This window comes from Rhinatrema bivittatum, chromosome 3 (genome assembly GCF_901001135.1).
Source record: "Rhinatrema bivittatum chromosome 3, aRhiBiv1.1, whole genome shotgun sequence".
NCBI classification, from domain to species: domain Eukaryota; kingdom Metazoa; phylum Chordata; class Amphibia; order Gymnophiona; family Rhinatrematidae; genus Rhinatrema; species Rhinatrema bivittatum.
The window spans coordinates 212314978-212339569 of record NC_042617.1 but is presented as its reverse complement, the minus strand read 5'-3'; the positions used below and the strand labels follow the sequence as shown (position 1 = coordinate 212339569).

Here is a 24592-nt window from a genome sequence, read left to right as displayed (position 1 = left end):
CCAGGACCTCAGTGTGCGGGTGCGCATCACGCCGCCCCTCCAGGACTCCTTGTACTGGTCGGAAATTCTGCCCAACCTGGAGCAAAGGGTCCCCTTCTTGCCAGGTTTTGCTCACTACAGATGTTCCACCCTGGGCAGGGGGGGTGCATATGGACAGTCGCTGGTCGGCCTAGGAGTCTTCATGCCAGATCAACTTCCTGGAACTTTGGGCAATCAGGTATGCGTTCTGGGCATTTCGGGATCTCCTGTCCAGTCGAGTGGTCCTGGTCCAGACCGACAAGCAGGTAGGGATGTGGTACATCAACAAGCAGGGAGGTACCGGATCACTGCTCATCTGTCAGTAGACTGTCCAAATTTGGTCTTGGGCCCAGTCCCAGGGAATTCTGCTCCAGGATGTATACCTAGCCGGGTCAGAGAATGTGGTGGCGGATCACCTTAGTCAGGTGTTCCACCCCCCACGAGTGGTCCCTGGACCAGGTGGTGGCAAATCACCTTTTCTGCCTCTGGGGGTACCAGAGATGGTTCTCTTCGCCTCCCCCTACAACAAAGTAGGGGGAGGCGAACAACATTTTAGCCAACTACAACAGTTGGCTAAAATGTTAATATTCTTTCTTCAATTTCCTCCCCCTTTCAGATCCTAGTTATTTTTCCTTGTTTTTTGTAACTTTCTCACATCCTAAATATTGTTATTATATTTGTTAAGATCATACCATATTTGATGTTAAATTGAGAAATGTTTTTACTATGTTACGCTCTGCCTTTACTCACATTGTTAATTGTAAACCGGGTTGATGTGATTCCTATCATGAAACTCTGTATAATAAAAATAATAAATAAATAAATAAATAAAGTGAGCAATTTCTGCTCCCTACAGAGGGGGACTGGGAGACCAGCTTCGGATGCCTTTGTCCGCCATTGGGGCATGGGACTTCTGTATGCATATCCTCCACTTGCTGGTGATGAAGACTCTCCTGAAGCTCTGGCAGGATGGGGGGACCATGATTCTTGTGCCCCCCCCCCCCCCCCCAGTGGCCAAGACAGGTTTGGTTCCTAATCCTTCAGGATCTATCTGTCAGGGAACTGTTTAGTCTAGAGACCTCCCCCAATCTGATCATGCAGGATCGAGGCAGGCTGTGCCATCCCAACCTCCAAGTAGTCTCTAATGGACTGGATGTTGAGGGGTTAGTCCTGCAGCCCCTTGATCTCTCTGAGGATGTGTCTTGGGTCCTGGTAGCTTTTCGAAAGCTGTCCACCAGAAAGTCATACACTCTGAAGTGGAGGAGAACATAAGAACATAACATAAGATTTCATAAGAACATAAGAAATTGCCATGCAGGGTCAGGCCAAGGGTCCATCAAGCCCAGCATGCTGTTTCCAACAGAGGCCAAACCTGGCAATTACCCAAACATCAAGAAGATTCCATGCTACTGATGCAATTAATAGCAGTGACTATTCCCTAAGTAAACTTGATTAATAGCAATTAATGGACTTCTCCTCCAAGAACTTATCCAAACCTTTTTTGAACCCAGCTACACTAATTGCACTAACCACATCCTCTGGCAACAAATTCCAGAGCTTAATTGTGCGTTGAGCGAAAGAATTTTCTCTGATTAGTCTTAAATGTGCTACTTACTAACTTCATGGAATGCCCCCTAGTCCTTCTATTATTCGAAAGTGTAAATAACCGATTCACATCTACTCGTTCAAGACCTCTCATGATCTTAAAGACCTCTATTATATCCCCCCTCAGCCGTCTCTTCTCCAAGCTGAACAGCCCTAACCTCTTCAGCCTTTCCTCATAGGGGAGCTGTTCCATCCCCTTTATCATTTTGGTTGCCCTTCTCTGTACCTTCTCCATCACGACTATTTCTTTTTTTGAGAGATGTGGTGACCAAATAGAGATTTTCCATTTGGTGTGAGTCATGGCTTGGATCCATTCTCTGTCATACTCCCAAGTTTTTGGACTACTTGTTATCTCTTTCCGATGCTGGTCCGAAAACCAACTCCGTCAGACCGCTCCCCAGTGCTACCAGGGCCCACCACCATGCGGTGGACGATTCACCTTTTTCCATGCATCCTGTAGTGAGCCGATTCATGCAGGGTTTGCTTCAGCTGATACCTCTCCTGCGGCCTCCTGTTGTATCCTGGGATCTCAGCGTGGTTCTGGCTTGTCTCATGAAAGATCCCTTCAAGCCTACGTTCCTGTGAGTTGAAATACCTGATGTGGAATCTTATCTTCTTGATTGCAGTTATTTTGGCATGCAGAGTTGGTGAACTTCAGTCGTTGGTAACATATCCACCTTACACAAAATTTTTCCATGACAGGGTGGTGCTTTGCACCCACCCTAAACTTCTGCCTAAGGTGGTGACTGATTTTCATCTCAACCAGTCAATTGTCCTACCTACATTTTTTCCCGAGCCACATTTCCACCATGGCGAGCAGACTCTACACAGCCTGGACTGCAAAAGAGCCTTGGCTTTCTGTATGGAGTGGACAATAGGCCACCGACAGTCCACGCAACTCCTCGTCTCCTTCGATAAGAACAGATTGGGAGTTTGCAGTCACCAAGCTAACGTTATCCAGCTGGCTGGCAGATTACATTTCCTTCTGCTACATGCAGGCGGGTCTTCAGCTTGGTGGCCACATCAAGGCTCATTCCGTCCGTGCCATGGCAGCTTCAGTAGTCCATTTGCAAGCGGTTCCCGTGGCTGATATCTACAAGGCTGCAATGTGGAGTTCCCTCCACACGTTTGTGGCCCATTACTGTTTGGATAGAGATGACTGTAGGGACAGCAACTGTAGTCAGGCTCTCCTGTGGAACCTTTTTCAGTGAGAAACAACCCAATTCTTCCCACCTAGAGCCCTATATTTCAGGGCAGGTTTCTCCCTAGGTTGGGGTTTTTTTTTTTTAAATTTTCTCTTTATTACATTTTAAATTTTTCATGAAGAAACTTCTTGACCTAAGTAAAAGTATACATTATTATAAATAAGTACACTTTTCTTCCTTAACTGAACATATCATCATAGGAAATATATATACTTATACATTTTAAGTCCTCTAATAGAGGTACCAAGTTTAAATTTTAGTTAAACACTTTTTCAACCTAACTACATAAGAAATTAGACAATGGTAGCAATCTTTGGAGACTTAACATTTACGTGATAGGGAACAATCTCATATTTAATTAGGATGTTTAGGGCAAGAACATTGACATACCCTCAAGTAACTTTACCAGGTTTATCACATAAGAATTTTGTCAATTGGGAGGGAAGGTAAAAAAGAGATGAATTCTCTTTATATCTAACAACACTTGCACGGAAACGTAAGCATGAAATATGCCCCTATTTGCAAAACCTGAGGTCTAAGCAGTAAAAATTATTTCCTTTTCTTCTGAGTTGTTTTTGAGACATCTGGATAAAGAATGGGTGTTAAAACATTTCTAAGGCAAAAGTTAGTCATAGTAGCAGGAGTTGCCTGGTCTTCTTCCATTGTTTCCAACATTTCCGTAACATTCAATCCGATTGGTATAGCTACTTATTCTCCTGGATCATCTGGGAATTTCTGATTCATTCTTTGTGTTATTCCAATTAAGTTCTCTTTATCTTTTCCCTTTTTATCAAAGGTAACATAAAAGACCCGTACTAGTGATGGTATAGTCTCTTGTTTCACTTTAAAAATTTCCATCAAATATTTATTAAACATGTCTCTTGGTAAAATATGTTGTACTTGAGGAAAATTAGTTAAGCGTAAGTTCTTACTTTTCAAGATATTCTCCATATTTTCTATTTTATTCAAGTGTCATATTATCTTTGACCATAAGATCGTGTTTGTTCTGATTGGAATCCACAAGAGCCTTTATTTCAGCATTCTGCTGAGTCATAACCTTAGTTGTATCTTCTAGTGTTTTTAACCGGACTTCATGGTCCTTCAATTTTACAGCGACAGGTTCAGGTTTTTTATAATTAGGTTTCCCAGACCTTCTATCGCCTCCCAAGTGATTCTAAAGTTATTTGACTCTGTTTTTGAATAGAAAATCTTTTACTTATCTTTATTTGCATTGAGGAACTGCCAAACGTGCTCAGCTTTAATAATCCTTCATCTGGACTGCCGGCGTCCCCCTCATGTCTCACGGGCACTGCTGCCATGCTGTCTTCTCCCGGGAACAAACTCCCTGCCTGGACTCCCTTTCTTTCTGCATCTTCGGCAGAGGTCTGAGCCAGCTTCTCATCCAGGTCTCTCAGCATGGCTGGATTCGGAGCTTCCCTCACCATCGGAGACAGTTGTATCTGAGTCAGGCAAGGAACTCAACTCCTCAACAGTTTCCTGCCTAAGCGACTCCACTCCCGAAGCTTGAGCCCCCCGAAGAACGTGGGCATCCATGGGGCCAGTTCGAGGCGTCTCTGGGAGAGCCCCAGGGTGACCTTTCTCCCTTGCCCTCCTTTTCCTAGCCGAATGGGACATTTAAATATGAAATTCAAGAAATTAATTCAGGTAAGAAAATCTCCACGGCTTTCAATGCTACCGTGTCTGTGCCTTCTTGGAACCCCTCCCTAGGTTTTTCCACACCACCGCAGTTGTGTCCATTGGTGCCAGGTTCGGTGTCTGTAGATCTATATAAATGTGGGTGCAGCCTGCAGCTTGGTGTTTACCCATGTGTGAGGACTACCCATTCTGCTTGTCCTAGGAGAAAGCAGAGTTGCTTACCTTTAACAGGTGTTCTCCAAGGACAGCAGGATGTTAGACCTCAGAAAACCCACCCGCCACCCCAGGGAGTTGGGTTTCTACTATGTTTGTTTTATTTTTTCGTAGTTCAATATTACGAGACTGACGGGGGGACCCTGCGTGGACGTGTGGATAGTGGCATGCTGGGCATGCTCAATGTGCCTAGTCAAAGTTCTAAAAACTATGACAGAGATTTTCTGTGCTGGGCTCCATCGATGTCAACTATGTATGAGGGCTAACATCCTGCTGTCCTAAGAGAACATCTGTTACAGGTAAGCAAAGCTGCTTTTTTCGCATCAGGTTATTGGTGTATTTCTCATCAGCATTGCAGATTTTGCTCAATTGGTATTTTGGGATTTGCTTTTGAGATAATGGTTAACTCTCTCACCTTCTGCAGAAACCATTTTTGCTGTTTTATCTCCATAGTGGGCTGTTGCTTGTTTCTTTTTTTAGTTTAACATACATTTCTATTTTTTTTCTTGCTTGCATCTTGTTGGTTTTGCAGGCCACTGTTAATCTTATCAGTATGAATGTCTCAGATCTGCTTGATTTTGGAGAGAATGCAGTTTCTTTCCTCTGATTGTTTTGCCCTTTTATCTTTCTTGTAGACCATGCCCAACTGTGGATTTTGCTGTTTTGGGCAGTTTTTCCTCCTCCTTTTGGGCTTCAGATCATTTGGAACTACTGCTGGGATCTCTTGCCATGAGCCTTCATTCACAACTACCCAGGGATTTCACTCCTGTTTTTATCCTCTCTCAATTAACTTAGCCCAACCAGGGACCATGCATTAGTGCTCCCGAACTCTGCTATCATAGGCCCTAGCTCCATCTTCTACATGTTGCCTTTATGCAGTAACTAGAACTCCCTCCCCCAGGAGCTATGAACTCTGACTTTACAGCATCCCCAACGCCAACCCAGGGATCAGAACACCTGACCCAAAAATTAAACCTAGGTCTACTGCATGGCAGTGTACACTGATCCAATGGGCCAGCCACCAATAGTAGATTTGTATTAAATGAAAGCATAAAGGAAAGACATCTTGAAGTTAAGTTAAAGAAAATAGTTTAAATTGATAGGGCAAGAGAATAATGTATTAATAATGTATTATGATCACATAATATTTAATTTATTATGCATAAGCGGCAAATGACATCCACACTTCGTTTTTGAATTTTACAATCCTAAAGTGTTGAAGCTGCTGTTTCAGATTGTTGGGACATCAACTCTTTTACAGGAAAAGGAGCTCAGTCTAAAACTCTCTATGAAGGTTAGTGCAGACTTATGCTCTGTGTGTTTTAAGAATCATCTGACACTTTTCTTAGCATTGCACATGTAGAGAGACCCACAAAATTGACCCTCTTCTTGGTTTCAAGGAACACAACGTGTTCTGGATGGGGAAGTTCCTGCATTTATGTTTGACGTGGTTGATAACTGTTTTACTTGTTTTATGTTGCAGCACCTCAACATGACAACTGGATGACCAATTTATAGAGCAAACAATTGTTTGTGATTTGGGGGAAAATAGTGTGCTTTCTTAAATATGTGGGGTTTTCTGATTGGGTAACCAAGGTTTAGCAGGAGGTATAAAAGTGAGAAGTTTGTGGCTGGTTTTGCCTTTTTGGGTCCTGCCCTTCTCAGGGTGAGGTATGAGAGGGACCTCCAAGGATATAGCCAGCCCACAGGCTGGTAGGCCTGGGGACCATCTCAGTTTGGGAGTGAGGCTCTGCAGGGGCCTCTCCCCTTGAGAGGGAGTGGAGAAGTTTCTTCCTCCTCTTGAGAAAGTAACCAAAGTGGGGTGAACTGGCAACTGTTCTTTCTCTTAAGGAACAAAGCTGGGAGAGAAGTCGTCTGGAGTGAGTCTGAAATTAGGACTGCCCCAAGTGGTCTGTGGTATAGGGAATGCCGGGGAAAGTCCACCTGCTATGGGACTGGAGAAGTATAGAAGTTGAATAGGAGGTCAAAGACCAAGGAGAGTAGTGCTAGTGCTAGAAATTGCCCTGTCTCTGTTGAATGTGAATTTTATAGGATATGTCTGGGAAATTCCAAGGATGTGAACCCCGTTCCAGGGTAGAAGTGTTGGGAAATGAGGTAAATGGTGAGGGAGGTAACTATAGGTGGGGAGGTGCAAAAGAGTTCTGCAAAGGACGGGAGGGCACCCCTGTAAGCCCCATAAGTGTTAGATGTGGTAAACAAGATGTAATTCTGATTGTTTTATTCCCACAAATTCAGAGATTTTCAGTATGCACTGTTTACTCTATGCCAATCATTGTAAATAGTTGCTGGCTGGTTCACCCAGAAATAGTTGATTGCAGTTTGTAAGTAGTGTCTGCTACATTTTATCTTAGCCACCATTGATGGGCATTAGAGGCTGAAGTTTATGGAATGGAGTTGAGGGGGGTTCTCTTCCTTTCCAATCGGAGGAGAAAATGTGTGTTTAACTGCTATCCCAGCTATCTCTGTACAGGTCCATTTCATCATCTGCATGAGCTATTCCAAGAACCCACTAAATTAGATTTGTGAAGGATGACTTAAATTGGGACAACCCTTCCATCATTTTATGTACCCCCAAAGCACAGTTATACACAGAAATTGTTAAATAAAACAAAATAAACTAGATATATATAGTGATAGTGTTTTATTGGACTAAATACATTTCTTGACTAGCTTTTGAGAGCTCATACAAGTGGACTAACATGGCATCCAAACTACTATTTCTTGCTCATACCAGTCAGGTCTATCCAGTAACGAGTGGTAGGAAGAGCTGCGTTAGTGCCCGGCGCACCCGCGGTTGCCGCACGCACAGTGCAGCTCACCTACCGCTCGATCCTGTATGTAAATAGCTTGCAAATGCAAGCTGCGTCTAAGAAGCGTCCGTGAAGCGTTAGGCCCGCGCAACCCATTTTACTGGATAGAGCGCCTATACAGTATCCTGGGTGCGCGGGCCTAACGCTTCACGGCCACGCTGGTATCTGTCATTTCAAATGTCATTTGAAATGACAGATACCAGGAAGTCGGGATTGCCAGTCTCCCTTTCCCCTCCTCCCAAAGCAGGGCGCGAAAAGCAGCCTTACTCCGGGAGGAGGGAAGAAGGGACTGGCAGTGTAAAGCGGCGAAGCGACTTACTTTTTGCACCCCACTCCGGACATCGGACGACCTCTCCTGCCTCCAGCTGCTCGCGAAGATGGACGCCTGCACGGCCGCTGAAGACATGACGTCACGACGTTTGGCATCACAGCATGTGATGTCACGTCTTCAGCGGCCGTGCAGGCGTCCATCTTCGCGAGCAGCTGGAGGCAGGAGAGGTCGTCCGATGTCCGGAGGGGCTGCAAAAAGTAAGTCGCTTCGCCGCTTTACACTGCCAGTCCCTTCTTCCCTCCTCCCGGAGCAAGGCTGCTTTTCGCACCCTGCTTCGGGAGGAGGGGAGAGGTGACTGGCATGGGGGAAGCCACGATGTCTGGAGGGGAGCTGCAAAAGTAAGTCGCCGAGCGTAGGATTGCCCGTCCTCTCCCCTCTCTCTTGCAATTTTTTTTTTCGCTTTTTTTTTGCTTCGGGAGGAGGGGAGAGGACTGGGGCTGCCCCGGAGACCGGACGCGGCCAGGGCAGGTGAGCGGGAGCTGGGGGAAAGCTTGCCGCCTACCCTTACCCCTGCCTCTAACGCAGGGGTAAGGGTAGGCGGTAAGTTAGCAGGTTAAATGCGCGGCAAAACGGCAGGGTAAAATAGCGATAGTCGGGGCGCGGGTTATTGGATGCTAGGGAATAGCTAATTCACTCGTTTGCATGCAATATACATGTCGCGTGAGGAAGGGGTTGCCCAGGGATTTTAGGACGCGGTAAGGGTAGGTTAAAGGGGGTTGTGGATCACAGGAAGGGCTAACGCGGCCGGAAAGTGAGTAGAACTCTGGTTAGGAGCGGGGTAAACGCGGCCGCACTTTACTGGATAGACCTGAGTGGAAGGAAAGAGATTGAACTTTGTATTCTTATTTTCCACCAATGCCCTGCAGATTTAATTTACTTTTCTGTGTGTCCTATTCCAAAAACTGTAAAATGGAGAATGAAATACTAGTAGTAGTTGTAAGCTAAACAAGTAAATTAAATTGGGATGAGTTTGATTTGTTAATCCCCATGCAGGGGTATATAAAATTAAAACCATGTTCTAAAGAGTTAGGATCCTGTAAATTGGAGAGATGGTGTAGTGGAGCAGCCTCAGAGGGGCCTACTTCTTTAATGGATAGGGAATCTTATCCCTTCTGTGGACAAAAAGTCTTCTCACTTCCTTTACCCCTCCCCTTACTTACAACTGACTATTCGCAATTCCACCTCTTGTTAACCCACACCCTGGGACAGAGTTGGTGGTTCCAGTATGGCCAAAATTTATTAGACACACAAACCCAGGATGTCTTGACAGATTGAAACGCCCACAGGGTTCCACAGTAAAATTTATACAGTCAGCAAAACACTCAAAAATCCTTAGCAGCTCCACATGCCTCCTCAGCATATGGAATTAATTTTCTGGCAATTCCAGCACTGTCCATCAGTGCAAAATCAGCCACTTTCTGATCAGGATAAATGAGACTCCCCCGTGCCATTCTGTTTTCTTCAGTAGTGTCCCCTTGATTCCTCCCAGGGGCTCTTCAATCCATAACAAAAATGTATTGGCTCAATTGCCTTCTGCATCAGTGTCTGCACACAAAAACAGACAAATATGGTACCAAACAGCTGCATTAAAGATCTTATTAAAAAAAAAAAAAAAAATCCCCAAAAGACTTACAAAAAAAAATAAATCAGTATATCCGTTAGATGAGTCTCATTATCTATAACCCTAGATGCTCCTGTAACATCACTAATTCTTAAAGGCATAGTCCCCAGATTTCACCAGCTACCACTGAAACACTTATTGTGCACTGCGTTAACTAGAGAGGTTAAAGCTGAAACACTTGTGGTATATGGATCAGAACTGGGACCAGGGCCACACTATTATGTGACAATTCCTAAATTGCCATGTAATGTCACAGACTAGTTAGTATAAAATTGCATAACAAAGCAGTTAGAATATATTGTAGATTCTGTGTATTCTCTGAAAAAAGAATTGCATGTATAATACATTTCTAGGCTGCTATTTTGATGTTGAAACAAGCAATTTTTATCTCATCATTAGGGCAGATTGATTTTGCCCTATTTAATAGATTTACTGTCTTTTTCAGAATGCTAAGCTGCTCTTCTTTCAAAATGTCAATTAAAAAATTACTTATTGGAAAAAGTAATCGGTCTTAGGTTTTTAAACACTTATTTTTAATAAATGCTAGACAAAATATTTATTTCAAATGATATATATATATATATATATATATATATATATATATATATATATATAAAAGGGGGATTGGTAAGTAATTTAGATGGTTGTCATATACAGATTTGCAAGACTTGCTGCAATAATCATTTATATAACAATTAGCATCATTGGTGTAGTGTTCTTGCCCTTAATAGGTTTGTTTGAGCAGAGAGACGTTTTATCCATAGTCAGCCTTGGGTTTAATGAGTTATATAAAATAAAATGATAAAATAATTGGGAAGATTGAATAGAGATGTATTCAGCCTGTAAAAAGTGAGAATTGGAAAAGGAGAAGGAAACCTGAGGATAATTGCTGGATTAATGCAGCATGTGATCGCTTTTCTTCCAGTTAGTGAGAGAGTGTAAAGAGGTCCTGAAAGGCGGCCTGCTGATGAAGCAATACTATCAGTTCATGGTACGGGAGGTATTGGATGACTCGCACAAGATCAACTGCAACATAGATTCTTTTGAAGAGGACTTACATAAAATGTTAATGGTGAGTATCCGGAAGTAATAGAAAAAAACGAACAAACAATAACAATGGGAAATTATCTCATTGTTTGAATATACTGTTTACAATAAATGGATTGTGACTAAGAACAAAAATAATGCACTTAGATGTTTACATTCAAATGCTAAAGTGTAAAATAAATAAAATGGGAGTGTTAGAATATAGTTATTTATATGGAACTAAAGGAAAATATAGATATTGATGTGATGGAAAGACTGCAACCAATGGGCCTCTGTGATAGGTTACAAAATATGTCAAAATGAAAGAACAGATTGAACTGATGTGATGGTAACGCGTAAAATAGGATAAAAGTTTTGCAAGGTATAAACTGTACTTTGGAATCTATGGGTAATAGTGGCGTAGCTGCTTGGCAGTATCATAGACATCTCTCGAGAGAAAATAATAAAACTACTGTTAGCATTTAAGTTTAAAAAGGGTACTAAGATGAGAAAATTAGGATGACAATAAAAGGAGCAGTCATGAGGGCTATAAGCTTATATTGGTTATGGAGGCTTTTTAAATATGTCCCAAAATTCAAAAGGACCCCAAAAATCCACTTAAATAGTAATAAGCACATACAAAAAAGTGGATAAAATAAATCAAAGTGAACACATTTATCCTACAAATAATTTTTCATTGGGCAATCATATATGCAGTCGAGCTCAAACTTGATCTGCAAGCTTCACATTTTCAAATTACTGCTAAATTCTAATCGTAACCTAAAAGGATTTTTATGAAGATGTGCAAAATAAGTCTTTATCAAAACAAAATATCTATATAACAGTCATTTTTACATATATAGTCACACAGCATAATGATTAATCCAACATATATATAGGTAAACAATGGAAGGACTTATCTCAGTGGCTGATTGGTGGTGTCGACAAACATGCACAATAACCTCCACCGCCTTCTCATTACACAGCTGTGTTTCGGCAACACAAAATACGTTTACTTCTTGGGTTCTGTCAAAATTATTCTGCAGAAGAAAGTTAGGCGGGTAACCCGGTCAGCCGTTGGGATGAGTCCTTCCATTGTTCACCCATATATATAGGATTAATCATTGTGCTGTGTGACTATATATGAAAAAGTGACTGTTTATATTGATATTTTGTTTAGATCAAGAAAGCTTTATTTTAAATAAGGTTTTTGCACATTCACTGCACAAAATTTTTTTTTGGGGTATGATTAGAATTAAATGATAATTTGAGAATGTGAAACTTGCTGCTCAAGTTCGAGCTTGACCAATAAATATATTTAATTGCCTGATGAAAAAATCTTTGTAGAATAAATGTGGTCACTTTATTTTATCCATGTTTTTATGTGTGAGTGTTTAAAAATACCATCATGGAAGCACAGATAAGACACATTCCACAATTTAAAAAAAAGTTTGCATGAAAATCTTTAGAGACTGCATGGTGCAGTGGAAAAGGTTTTTAAAGCCAAAAAACTGTACTTTAAAAAAGGTAAAGCAGGACCTAATGAGGAAAATAAGAAATAACATAAACAAGGGCAAATTAGATTAAAGCATTAATAAAACATTAAGAGAAAAGGTGAGAAAAAAACTTAGAGGCAAAAATGAATAATAATCTTTTTCACATAAAGGGAGCTGGATCATTTGATGACCATGGATAAAAGAGGCACTCTGGAATAATTAAAGCCAGAGCAGTAAAACTAACTGAATTCTTTGCCTCAGTCCTTACTACAGAGGATGTTGGGGAGGTAACCACCTCAGAACCATTCCTTCAGGCCGATACATTAAGGAGCGGTAGGAAGAGCTGCGTTAGTGCCGGGCGCACCTGCGTTTGCTGCACACACAGTCCGGCTCACCTACAGCTCGATACTGTATTTAAATTGCTTGCAAATGCAAGCCACGTCCAAGAAGCGTCCATGAAGCGTTAGGCCCAAGCAACCCATTTTACTGTATAGAGCGCTATACAATATCCTGGGTGCGCTGGCCTAACGCTTCACGGACACGCTGGTATCTGTCATTTCAAATGTCATTTGAAATGACATTTGAAATGACAGGTACCAGGAAGTGGACGGTTCTCCTACGCTCGAGATTGCCAGTCCTCTCTCCTCTCCTCCCGAAGCAAGGCGCGAAAAGCAGCCTTGCTTCGGGAGGAGGGGAGAGAGGACTGGCAGTGTAAAGCAACCACTTACTTTTTTCGCAGCCCTCCTCCGGAGACGGACATCGGCGGAGATGGATCGCGGCTCCCCTGCCTCCAGGCGAAGATAATTGCCTGCACGGGCGAAAGCGGCCCCTGTGCGTGCAATTGGGCCGCTCAAGACGTGACGTCACATGTACCCCGCTCCTAACCCGCTTTCTACTCACAGGGGCCGCTTTCGCCCGTGCAGGCATCCATCTTCGCCTCCGGGAGGCAGGGGAGCCACGATCTGTCTCCGCCGACGTCCGTCTCCGGAGGAGGGCTGTGAAAAAAGTAAGTGTAAAGCAAGTCGTTGCTTTACACTGCCAGTCCTCTCTCCCCTCCTCCCGAAGCAAGGCTGCTTTACGCGCCTTGCTTCGGGAGGAGGGGAGAGAGGACTGGCAATCCCAAGCGTAGGAGAACCGTCCACTTCGTTGCTACTTTTTTTTTTTTTTTTTTTTTGGCTTTTTCGATTTTTTCCGCTTTCGGAGACCAGCACCCATTGACGCGGCCAGGGCAGGTGAGCGGGGGCTGGGGGTAAGTTTGCCGCCTACCCTTACCCCTGCCTCTAACGCAGGGGTAAGGGTAGGTGGTAAGTTAGCAGGTTAAACAAGCGGCAAAACTGCAGGGTAAAAAAGCGATAGTCGGGGCGCGCGTTACTGTATGGGAGGGAATAGCTAATTCGATCGTTTACATCTAATATACATGCCGCGGGCGGAAGGGGTTACCTGGTGATTTAAAGAGGCGGTAAGAATCAGTTAAAGGGGATTGTGTATCGCAGGAAGGGCTAACGCGCCCGGAAAGTGAGTAGAAAGCGGGTTAGGAGCGGGGTAACCGCGGCCGCACTTTACTGTATTGATCTGAGAGTAAGTGACGATTCAGAGGACTTGAATCTGGAAGAAGTGCTAAAGCAACTTGACAAACTAAATAGTAGGAAATCTGAAGGAACTCAAATAGTAGGGAATCTGAAGGAACTCAAATATGAAACTGCACACCTGATATCTGAAACCTCTCATTAAAATCTGCTACTGTATCTGAGGACTGGAGGGTAGCGTTGGTTTTTAAAAAGCTATTGTTAAGAATATGGATAAATATAGTTTAATTAGAAGAACCAGCATGGATTCAGCAAAGGGTAGTCATGCTTTAGTAATATATTCCTTTGAAGGTACAACTTAGTATGTGGATAAGGGTTATCCGGTTGATGCAGCATATCTGGATTTTCAAAATGCATTTGATAAAATCCCTTCTGAGAAAACTTCTGAGGAAGTTAGGTCATAGGAAATGTGGTGATGTCCTATTATTATTTGATAACTAATTATAGGATAGGAAGCAGAGTGTGGGACTCAACTACTTTTCCTAGTGAAGTAAGATGAATAGCAGAATGGCCCAGGGATCTGTGCTGAGTCTAGTATTTAACTTAATTCATTAATAATCTGGAAAAGAGAGCAATGAATGATGTGAGGTCAGATTTGCAGATGACAAAAAAGCTGTGAGGAATTGCAGGAAGAATTTGCAAGAGTGGTGAAGTGGCATCTCAATAGATTAAATTTAATCTGGAAAAGTGCTAAGTGATGTACAGGGGAAAAATAATCCTAACTAGGGATAAAAAATGCTAGATTCTACATTAGACATTACCACACAGGAATAGGGTAGGAGTCGTCATGGATAATACATTGAAATCCTCAACTTGGTGTGTAGTAGCGAGAAGTTACGTCAGGACAAGGGAACCATGATCCTGATAGCTCCCCACTGGCCCCGCCAGGTGTGGTTTCCAATACTTCAGGATCTCTCCATTCGCAGGCACATTCCTTTGGGAACAGACCCGCTTCTAATCACTGAAAATGACGGGTGCCTTCGCCACCCCAATCTTCAAGCCTTGTCCCTGACAGCATGGATGTTGAAAGGTTAATCCTTCAACCTCTTAACTTTTCTGATCCAGTTTCCCGTGTTTTGATTGCTTCACAGAAGCCTTCCACGAGAAAATCTTACTCTAACAAATGGAACAGGTTCGCATCATGGTGCTCTTCTCAAGCCCTTGATCCCTTTACCTGTCCAATCCCGAAGTTTCTAGATTATCTCTCGCACTTGTCAGTCAGGTCTAAAAACTTCCTCCATCAGAATACATGTCAGTGCGGTAGCCGCCTTCCATAAAGGTGTCGGGGATGTCCCTATATCAGTGCGACCCCTTGTCACACGATTTCTGAAGGGCTTGCTTCACCTCAAACCTCCACTGCGTCCTCCGGCCCCTTCTTGGGACCTCAACCTAGTTTTGGGTCGGCTCATGAAACCACCATTCGAGCCTCTTCATTCCTGCGATCTTCGCCATCTAACATGGAAAGTGATTTTCCTCTTGGCAATCACTTCCTCCCGAAGAGTTAGTGAGTTACAGGCACTAGTTACCTATCCGCCTTACACTAAACGTCTGCAAGACCGGGCAATACTCCACACTCACCCTAAATTCCTACCTAAGGTAGTTTCGGAGTTTCATCTCAATCAATCCATCATACTACCTACCTTTTTTCCCAGGCCCCATTCCAATCCAGGAGAGCAGGCTCTGCATACCCTTGACTGTAAACGGGCTCTAGCTTTCTACCTAGACCGTACAGCTGCCCACAGAAAGAACACTCAGTTGTCTCTTTCCATTCTAACAAATTGGGACAGCCTGTGGGTAAGCAGACTCTCTCCTCCTGGTTGGCGGACTGCATTTCCTTTTGCTATCAGCAAGCGGGCATTCCACTTCAAGACCGTGTTAAAGCACACTCTGTAAGGGCCATGGCGACTTCAGTAGCACACCTGCGATTGGTGCCGCTTCCTGACGTTTGCAGGGCTGCCATCTGGAGTTCTCTCCATACTTTTACAGCCCACTATTGCTTAGACAAAGCCCGAAGACAAGCTTCCATTTTCGGCCAGTCTGTATTACGTAACCTTTTTACAACTTGACGTACCAACACCCTTCCGCCTGCCCAGTGGGGTTCAGGATGCCCTCTCCCAAATTCCACCCCAGTTGTTGTGCCTGTTTCACGCCTTTGGGTACATTTGGTGCATGTTCGGACATCCTCAGCTCGATACTCACCAATATGTGAGGACTACCATCCTGCTTGTCCTGTGAGAAAGCAAATGTTGCTTACCCTGTAACAGGTGTTCTCACAGGACAGCAGGATGTTAGTCCTCACGAAACCCGCCCGCCACTCCGCAGTGTTGGGTTCATTTTCTTATTATATTTTTCGGCACTGCCTGTAGCTTTGTAACACGACTGAGGGGGGACCCCTGCTGGCTGCAGGGTTGGTGCCATGCTGGGCATGCCCAGTGGGGGCCAGTCGAAGTTCTGGAAACTTTGACGGGAGGTGTTCCGTGATTGGGCTCCATCCTGTGATGTCACCCATATGTGAGGACTAACATCCTGCTGTCCTGTGAGAACACCTGTTACAGGTAAGCAACATTTGCTCAATTCTGGTCGCCGCATCTCAAAAAATATATAGTTGCGATGGAGAAAGTACAGAGAAGAGCAATCAAAGTGATAAAGGGGATGGAACAGCTCCCCTATAAGGAAAGGCTGAAGAGGGTAGGGCTGTTCAGCTTGGAGAAGAGATGGCTGAGGGAGGATGTGATAGAGGTCTTGTATGAGTAGATGTGAAGCGGTTATTTACGCTTTCGGATAATAGAAGGACTAGGGGGCATTCCTTGAAGTTAGCAAGTAACACATTTAAGACTAATCGGAGAAAATTCTTTTTCACTCAATGCACAATTAAGCTCTGAAATTTGTTGCCAGAGGATATGGTTAGTGCAGTTAGTGTAGCTGGGTTCAAAAAAGGTTTGGATAAATTCTTGGAGGAGAAGTCCATTAACTGTTAATCAAGTTTACTTAGGGAATAGCCACTGCTATTAATTGCATCAGTAGCATGGGATCTTCTTGGTTTTTGGGTACTTGCCAGGTTCTTGTGGCCTGATTTGGCCTCTGTTGGAAACAGGATGCTGGGCTTGATGGACCCTTGGTCTGACCAGCATGGCAATTTCTTATGTTCTTAAGGTGAAAAAGCCCTATATAATCTGGACTGCAAAAGGGCCTTAGCATATTACAAGAAACATAGTCAACTGCATTGTAAACCTCCAAACTATTCTCTTATGATCCCAACAGGCTAGGAATAGCGGTCAACAAACATACCTCATCTCACTGGCTGGCTGAGTGAATTGACAATTACTATACCTTAGCAGGACTGCAAGTTATAGACTTCGTAAAGCCTAATCAGATGAGAGCCATTGCTGCTTCCATTGTTCATCTTCGAGGAGTACCTAATGAAGATATCTGCAAAGTTGCAACTTGGTCTTCTGTTCATACCTTTACATCCCAATACTGTTTTGATAACCTCTCCAAGACTAACAGTAAATTTGAGCAAGCAGTTTTGCAAAATATGGTTTCGCTGTAGTCTGCTCTCCACAGTGAAGGCCGGGTTGCTTTCCAAGTAAATGCTGTGCTGCAGCCCTCAGTTTGGGTCTCCCCATTAGTTTTGACTGTCCGTGTCTATTGTGCCTCAGGCACATGATGTCTCCAGTAGGTATGAATTCAGCCTGCTTATAAACGGAAAAAACAAGTTTGTTAATGTAAATTATATTTTCCATAGATAGGATGAATTAGCAATGGAATACCCACCCACCTCCTTGGAGAATCGACTACATGACCAGATTAAATCTGGTGTAGACTCAGGAGACTCATGAGGCAATAACTCATGAGGCAGGAATTCCCACACATGTTCAGTAGAGCTCAAAGCTCTACTAGTTGGAGAGAAGTCCATTTGGTGCCACCAGATGATGTCACTACATATAATGGCTAATTCATCCTACTATTTATGGAAAAGTGTTTCCGGTAAGCAAACTTGCTATTCGGTTTTTATAATAGAAATACATTTTACTCATGCTGATGTTTGATCTGTATTTGTATTAATAGTTAGTTCATTTGAGTATTATAGGCGTACAGGGAATTTTTGATGCCTGTATCTTACATATATTAATTTTCAGCCTACTAATGACTTGAGATACATATGTGTGTGTGTGTGTGTATATGTATATGTGTGTGTATATATATATATATATATATTATATGAGTATATGTGTGTGTACACACTTATCTAATATCATATATTAATACCTATAGCAAGCATTGCATAAAAATGAATCCATCATCCAGGATGGAGTTCTTGCTATAGCTGCCATGTTGCGCACACATGTAAATCCATCTTCATTTAAAAAAAATTTTTTTTTTACTTGCAGGTTTATTTTGATTACATGCGAAGCTGGATCAAAATGTTGCAGCAATTACCTCAAGCATCTCATAGCCTAAAAAATCTCTTAGAGGAAGAATGGAATTTCACCAAAGAAATTACTCCTTACATTCGAGGAGGAGAAGCTCAGGCTGGCAAACTGTTCTGGTAGGTAGAATATTTACATATCACCATGAAATGGAGACTTAATGACAGAGGTTCATAGCCATCTCATCTCTCTACCCTCCTGCATGGAGCAGAGATAGGACAGTCCTGCCACTAGAATTTCCTGTCCTGTCACTGGACCCCTTAATGCCTCCCTCCCTCCCTCGGCCCTTTCTATATTCATATACTGTTTTAAAACACACTGCTTCTATCAAGGTGCCTTCAGAAACCACTAATCCATGGGTTTCTTTGATCCCTCAGTGCCTTGTCCATTGTGCCTCAGGCACATGATATCTGCAGCCAGTATAAATTTCCTGGCACCAGTATATAGGAGACTTGAATCAGAGTGCCCTGCGGCCAAGTGCTACTGCAAAACCATGCAGCTGGCAGGTTTATTCCTCTGTGAGAAGTACTGCCCCAGCTCTTCTATTGAAACCCTTTTTTGTGCTCTGAAGTGATGTTTGAGGTAGCACTTTACAGCAGAATAATGCAGAGTTTAAATATGTAGTATCTGATAATTGATAAATCTGTTCATAAATGGTGAATTATATGGAATGTTTAGAAGCACTTTGTTTCCAGGAGATGATTTTACTATGGCTGATGACATAGCTGACCTTTATAAAAAGCAAGGTTAGCTATGACAACAGCCATAAAAATTTAAGGCGTCACAATTACATAACAATAACCCTGCTCCTCTAAATTTAGAAAATTGCTAAAGACCTGGCTTTTCCATCAAGCATTCCCGGACTAACTCCTATGACCTCCCTGTACCCCTGTATTCTGTAACCCTTGAATATCCTGTACACTTACAACTTTCTCCCATGACCCCCCGCTATCTCGTAACTCTTGTATATATTGTATCATTTTTAGTTAACTTTTGTTACTGCTCCTTTCGCTTCTCTCCTTCTCTTTAGTTTTGGGGTTCTCCCCTCCCCCTGTTATTTGTATTTTCCACCTTTTTGTTATTATGCAAACCGATTTGATGTGTATTTTAATGTCGGTATAAAAAAAGCCGTTAAATAAATAAACAAACATAAATGAAATTAATTTAGATATCATGTAATAAAAAAACAGGCATACAAAAATTAAAAGCACATCCACTGGAGTCGGCTACATCTTAAGTGATTACATGGCGCAGTAGCCAGCCCGTATCCTTATGTGCTATTATTTCTTAGTGATTTTGATTTAAAGGATAACAACCTGCTTAAATAACCAAGCTTTAAACATTTCCTAAATTTTTTTTAATTACCACGTCTCCCTTTAGTTCCTGTGTCAACACATTCCATAATTGTGGACTGTGTGTATATATGTGTATGTATATATAATATATATATTATATATGTATATGTGTGTTGCCACAATTATGGAATATGTGACAACATATTCCATAATTGTGGACTATATATATAGAACAGTCATTCTCGTGATTCGTCTAGCTGTACCAACTTGAAAGATGGAACATCAAGGAGTAACTGGAAAGAGGATTTTAATGTACACACTGGTCGACATATTTTTATCGCGTTAAAGCGGAGTAGTGCTAGCCTGTTTAAACCCTTATAGGCCGGCATTAAAACTCTAAAATGCACTCTCCAATTTATTGGCAACCAATGATGTTTAATCAAAACTGGTGTGATATGCTGGAACTGTGATACCACTGCAGTGATTCATGCAGCAGAGTTTTGAACACAATGAAGTGCTCACATTGTCACATTAGGAGCCCAAGGTACAAAACACTACAATAGTCTAGGTAATCACTGAGTGTATGGTGGTCTTAATGTCTTCCTTCCACAAGTAAGGGCAGAGTCTTCTCAACATTTGCAGTTTATAAGAGTTTTTGACGACTTGCTTTATGAGAGGTTTTAAGGATAGCCTTGTGTCCATCACATCTCCTAAATTTCATACCTGTCCCGCAATAGGAATGCTTACCCCTTGAACATACATTTTTTTAGGGAAATCATCCATTGGGTATTGTGCCAGATATAAAATATCTTCCTCATTATCGAGTCACAAAGGGGGGGGGGGGGGGGGGGGGAATGTTGTGAAAAAGAGCCCATTGTTTGTATTAGGGCCCGGGGGCTCAGAGTTACAGCCCACCGGGCTCGTAGTATCGTTGTATTACAGTGCTTCTTGTTTTTTTTTGCTCAATAAAAAAGTGTTTGAACATAAAATATCTTCCTCATATTCAAAGACAGCTTATTGCTATAGAGTCAGATCTTCAACTTCTTGAAGCTATCTACAATTCTGTTTAAAGTATCTGTATGGAATCCTTTAATAGGTATGAAGGATTGAATATTGCCTTTAAATATTCTATACTCTACGTCCATACCAACTAACACTTTGCAAATTGGGGTTAAATAAACATTATTACATGGTGTTTATTACAGTTTATAAATCACCTATGTAATTGTGACGCTGCTTTAAATTTTTATTAACTGTGTAAGCCGCCAAGATTTAAGAACCCAACCTAACCTCAAAACATTCAAAAAAGATCTAAATACGTGGCTGTTTTACAAAGTCTACATTGACAATCAAGCATCACAACATCCAAACACCCAACAGAATTACCAACCGAGTCCACAAAAAAAACTTGTCATCAACCAGCACCAAGCAAACCCTTTTCATTCAAAAATGAATTTTTTCTGGACTATAAAAAAGGTTAACTTTACGTTTATATTATGTATCCTGTTATACCCTTAATTCACAATTGTTAAGAAAATACCTTTTGAATCTTGTAAACCGTTGTGATGGCTTCATCGAATGACAGTATATAAAACTCAAGAAATAAATGTAGGCAGTTAATACATTTTTAAGAAATAAATATCCACAGGAGGTAGATTTGTCAGACCAGCATTTTATCTCTTTGATAACCTCTCCCCTACCCCCTTCTGTGCTCACTCAGTCTTCTGTCCTCTTTTTTGTTGTACTCCATCCACTCCTCTCACTCCCATTTCCTTCTCTCTGCTAGACTTCCTCCTCTTTTCTCTGCTTTCTGTCTTTCCTCCTCTGTGTGCCAGAAGCAGTAACTTGAGCACATGGCTGCTGCCTCTTCCTCTGCTCAGGAGACCCATTTGATGGGTCTCCTGAGCAGAGAGAAACCAGTCAGCTGCCAGAGATGAGCAGCAGCCTGCTCTGCCTTCTAATCCCTATCCACATGCTCTTTGGATTCCCAGAAGTTGTCCTATGCAAATGTATTGATTGTATTCTGGCTGTGAGGGCCCTCTTCTCAACTGACCTTTATAGGAACATAGACTTTCAAGCTTTGTTTATTTCAGGGGTATTACTTTCTAAATTAGCTCCTCAAAGCTATCAGCTGTTCAAAAAAAAAAAAAAAACAACTCACTGGTGGTTCAGTAGGCCAAGAGTTAGGATAATGTGATTGTGGAGTTTGGATTTTTAAATTATATATTTTTGTTTATATTGGCAAAAAATTGAAACACATCTGAAAATACTTGGATTATGAAATTCAGGATCCAAAAATGACCTTCCCTGTACTACTCTCCCATTTGTCAACTAAAAATAGACCTTTCCTTGGGGCCTATATAATTAAACCCGCGGCAAAACAGGCACTCATTATGTGCGCGGGTTTTGAACACCGTGTGCGGCTGAAGCTGCTGCTTCCGCGGGATGTAAAAAAATAAATTATGCAAATGATTTGTGTACAGAAATCACACACGTATGGAAAATTGCGCGTACCTAAGTGGTAAGGGCCTATGTAATAAATGGTTGCAGCCGCACTCAAAACCTGCACCAATAATCTGCACATAAAAGTGAGTGAGCGAGCGAACGGGTCTCCCTATTAAGTGAAAGTATGACCCTGGAAAGTATTTTTAATATTTCAATTAACTGTGCTGCAGAAAACATGGCAAATATTTTCATGGGTGATAATTCACAACAATCTTGCCGCTCTTCTGGCTTTGTATCTGTGTGCCCAAGGAAGCGCCTACTTCAGACGCCATGAAAAGCTGACTATTCAGAAACCGAGATAAGCACTTAACCAGGCTGCTTATCGTGGCAGAAAAATCTGCATGATCGGGTGCCCAGAAAGGCACCTAGCGTACCTTGCCGTTTGGGCATTCAGCTAGGCGCTTAGTTGCTCGCATATCTGCACGATCGGGTGCCCAGAAAGGCGCCTAGCTAAGCTGGCCACTTGGAAGCCAAGATAGACGCTCAGCTAGGTGGTTTTCCGGATGCTCAGACGCCGACATAGGCCTCCAAGTCAGTGGTAAAAAAAAACCCCACATTAAAAAATCAGCATTGGCATGGCTCCTATGATTAGCTAATCACCTCCTTTGCATGCTGTTAGCATGCATTCGTGCAGGAAAGACCGCAGGTCCATGAGCGTGTTCATACGCGCTTTTTTCCCCCACGCACAAAACCCTTATTTTATCCCCGTATAGGACTTTGCGCGGGAAAATGCACATACAAACCTGCGGCAACTTCAGCACACCTTATTTCCTTGGCCCCTTTGTAAGGTGTGCAGAGTAAGAAAGTTCTTGGCTCATTCAAAGGCTTGCAGTCATGTCATGTGCCCTGTCAGTATTTTTTGGAAAGTTGAATGAAATTTAGAACTAAGCAAAGTTGGAGCAATAAGCAAAACCAATAAGCCTGATAATTCGATGCATCTCCAACATTGCTCTCTGCTTCAATGGCAAGGAGTAATAGAGAACTGGATTTAAACAGCAACCAAGGGCCCTGACTTTTACAGTCTGGGAAGTTGATAAACATGGGGGTAACAGGGAATTGGATTCAAATAGCAGCCAATAAGAGCCCTGATGATTACGGTCTGGGAAACTGATAAGCATAGAGGTAACCTGCAGAGCGCAGCAGATACTACCATAAGCTTGCTGCGCAGACTGGATGGACCATCTGTTCCTTTTCTGCCGTCATTTATGTTTAAATGACGTGCCACATGTGATTACTACATTGCTAAAAGGGACGTTAAAAAAATCAAACTGGAAAAATAGAGCAAACGTTAAATACCTGATAGAAGTCTGATTGCTAAGGGTAAAAAAGAGAGACCTCTTGGAGAAAGTTGCCAGAAATAATTTTTGTGAAAACACATTGTAGTTTGATTTTGTAAAGGCACTGGATAGACTACTATTCATTAGCTTAGAAACTTCCTCTATTTTGCTAGCAGAAAGATTTTTTTTAAACAGTAAATGTAGAAAATACATAATTACTTTAAAATGTATATGTATTTGTGTGTGTGTATATATACACACAAAATAAAAAATAAAAAAAACCCTTTATTTCCAAAGTTGGTAATTTTGCTTTTATTTTAATTCCACTTTCCTCAAAATCTGTTTGTAGACCAGGATAGAACAATGTAAAACTGCTTCTGTCTCTACTAGAACTATGATGTGGGTGTGAGTCTGTGACACCTCATATACAAGCAATATTTTCTATCTTTATTTTGAAGCTGTGAAAGGATCCTTGCTGGATCTATATCACATCATTGACAACATAGTCACGGTATCGTATTCTGCTTTGACAAATACTCTTCTCTTTTGCAAAAGTGTAAGAAAGTTATGCAATTCAAACTTCAAATGAGATTTCAGGGAATATTTAGGAGCTAATGCAATATCATGTGTTCAAAAAATGTGCATTCAATCTGGACGCACATTTTTTGAACTCACGCGCATCCCCCTCTTTAGAGCCCTTGATGTAATACTCAAATGAGATGGTGTGCTAAAAGGGGGACACAATGGATAAATTGTGCGTCCCTAGTGCAACCATAGCATCGAGTGTCCAGGAGAAGTGGCTGTGTGTAGGTAAGGAAAATGTACGCTCAATTTTCCGAGCTCGTAAATTGAGCTTCCCTTTTCCTAACCTGACCGCTGTCAAGAATTTTTTTTTCATGTTGCAGCTTTGTGTGGTTCCTCCTGGTACTAACTAATAGCCTCATCAACATGGCATTTGCACGTGATAAGTGCTATTAGCTATGCGCCTATATGAATGCATGTTTTGGATACACCACTCCCGATATTGCATTGGGTGTATGTGTAGTGCATCCAAAACGCATGTCCAGCTGCGCGTTTAGCGACGTAATGAGCTCAGCGCCCGATATTGCATCTGCAGTGGAATTTCTTATAGATATGTATACTACATGTTCACTAATGAAGTGTGTGGACTGTTCATGGAAAAATTGATAAGCCAACTTGATCAATTGAAGCCTTTTTTTTTTTCCCTGCTCATTTGGCTTTGTGTGTAGTGATATTGCTGGAATGCTGCTGAAATCCACTGGGAAATTTTTAGACTCCAGCCTGCAGGACAGCTGTGATGAATTCTGGGCCAGCGCTGATGATAGTTCTGCCTCGGATGAAATCAGGTAAGCAGTTGCTTTGGATGCTTCTCCTTAGCCTAGGGCATGTAAATCTGTTCAGAGATGATAAAAGTCAAAAGCTTCATAAAATTACAGTTTGTAATTAGCGATACATATTTTTTTGTATGCATCATGG

At 42.1% G+C, this 24592-nt stretch overlaps 1 protein-coding gene across 7 annotated transcripts in view; it reads left to right on the top strand.

Moving 5' to 3' along the window:
* The window catches only part of MAP3K4 (mitogen-activated protein kinase kinase kinase 4), a 464119-nt gene that overhangs the window by 225910 nt on the left and 213617 nt on the right, over positions 1-24592 (top strand). For all 7 annotated transcript variants that reach the window (XM_029594154.1, XM_029594153.1, XM_029594149.1 and 4 more), the window contains 3 exons: positions 10406-10552; positions 17980-18137; positions 24346-24462. In XM_029594154.1, coding sequence (XP_029450014.1) covers positions 10406-10552; positions 17980-18137; positions 24346-24462 — 422 coding nt within the window. The remainder of the gene's footprint in view (positions 1-10405; positions 10553-17979; positions 18138-24345; positions 24463-24592) is intronic.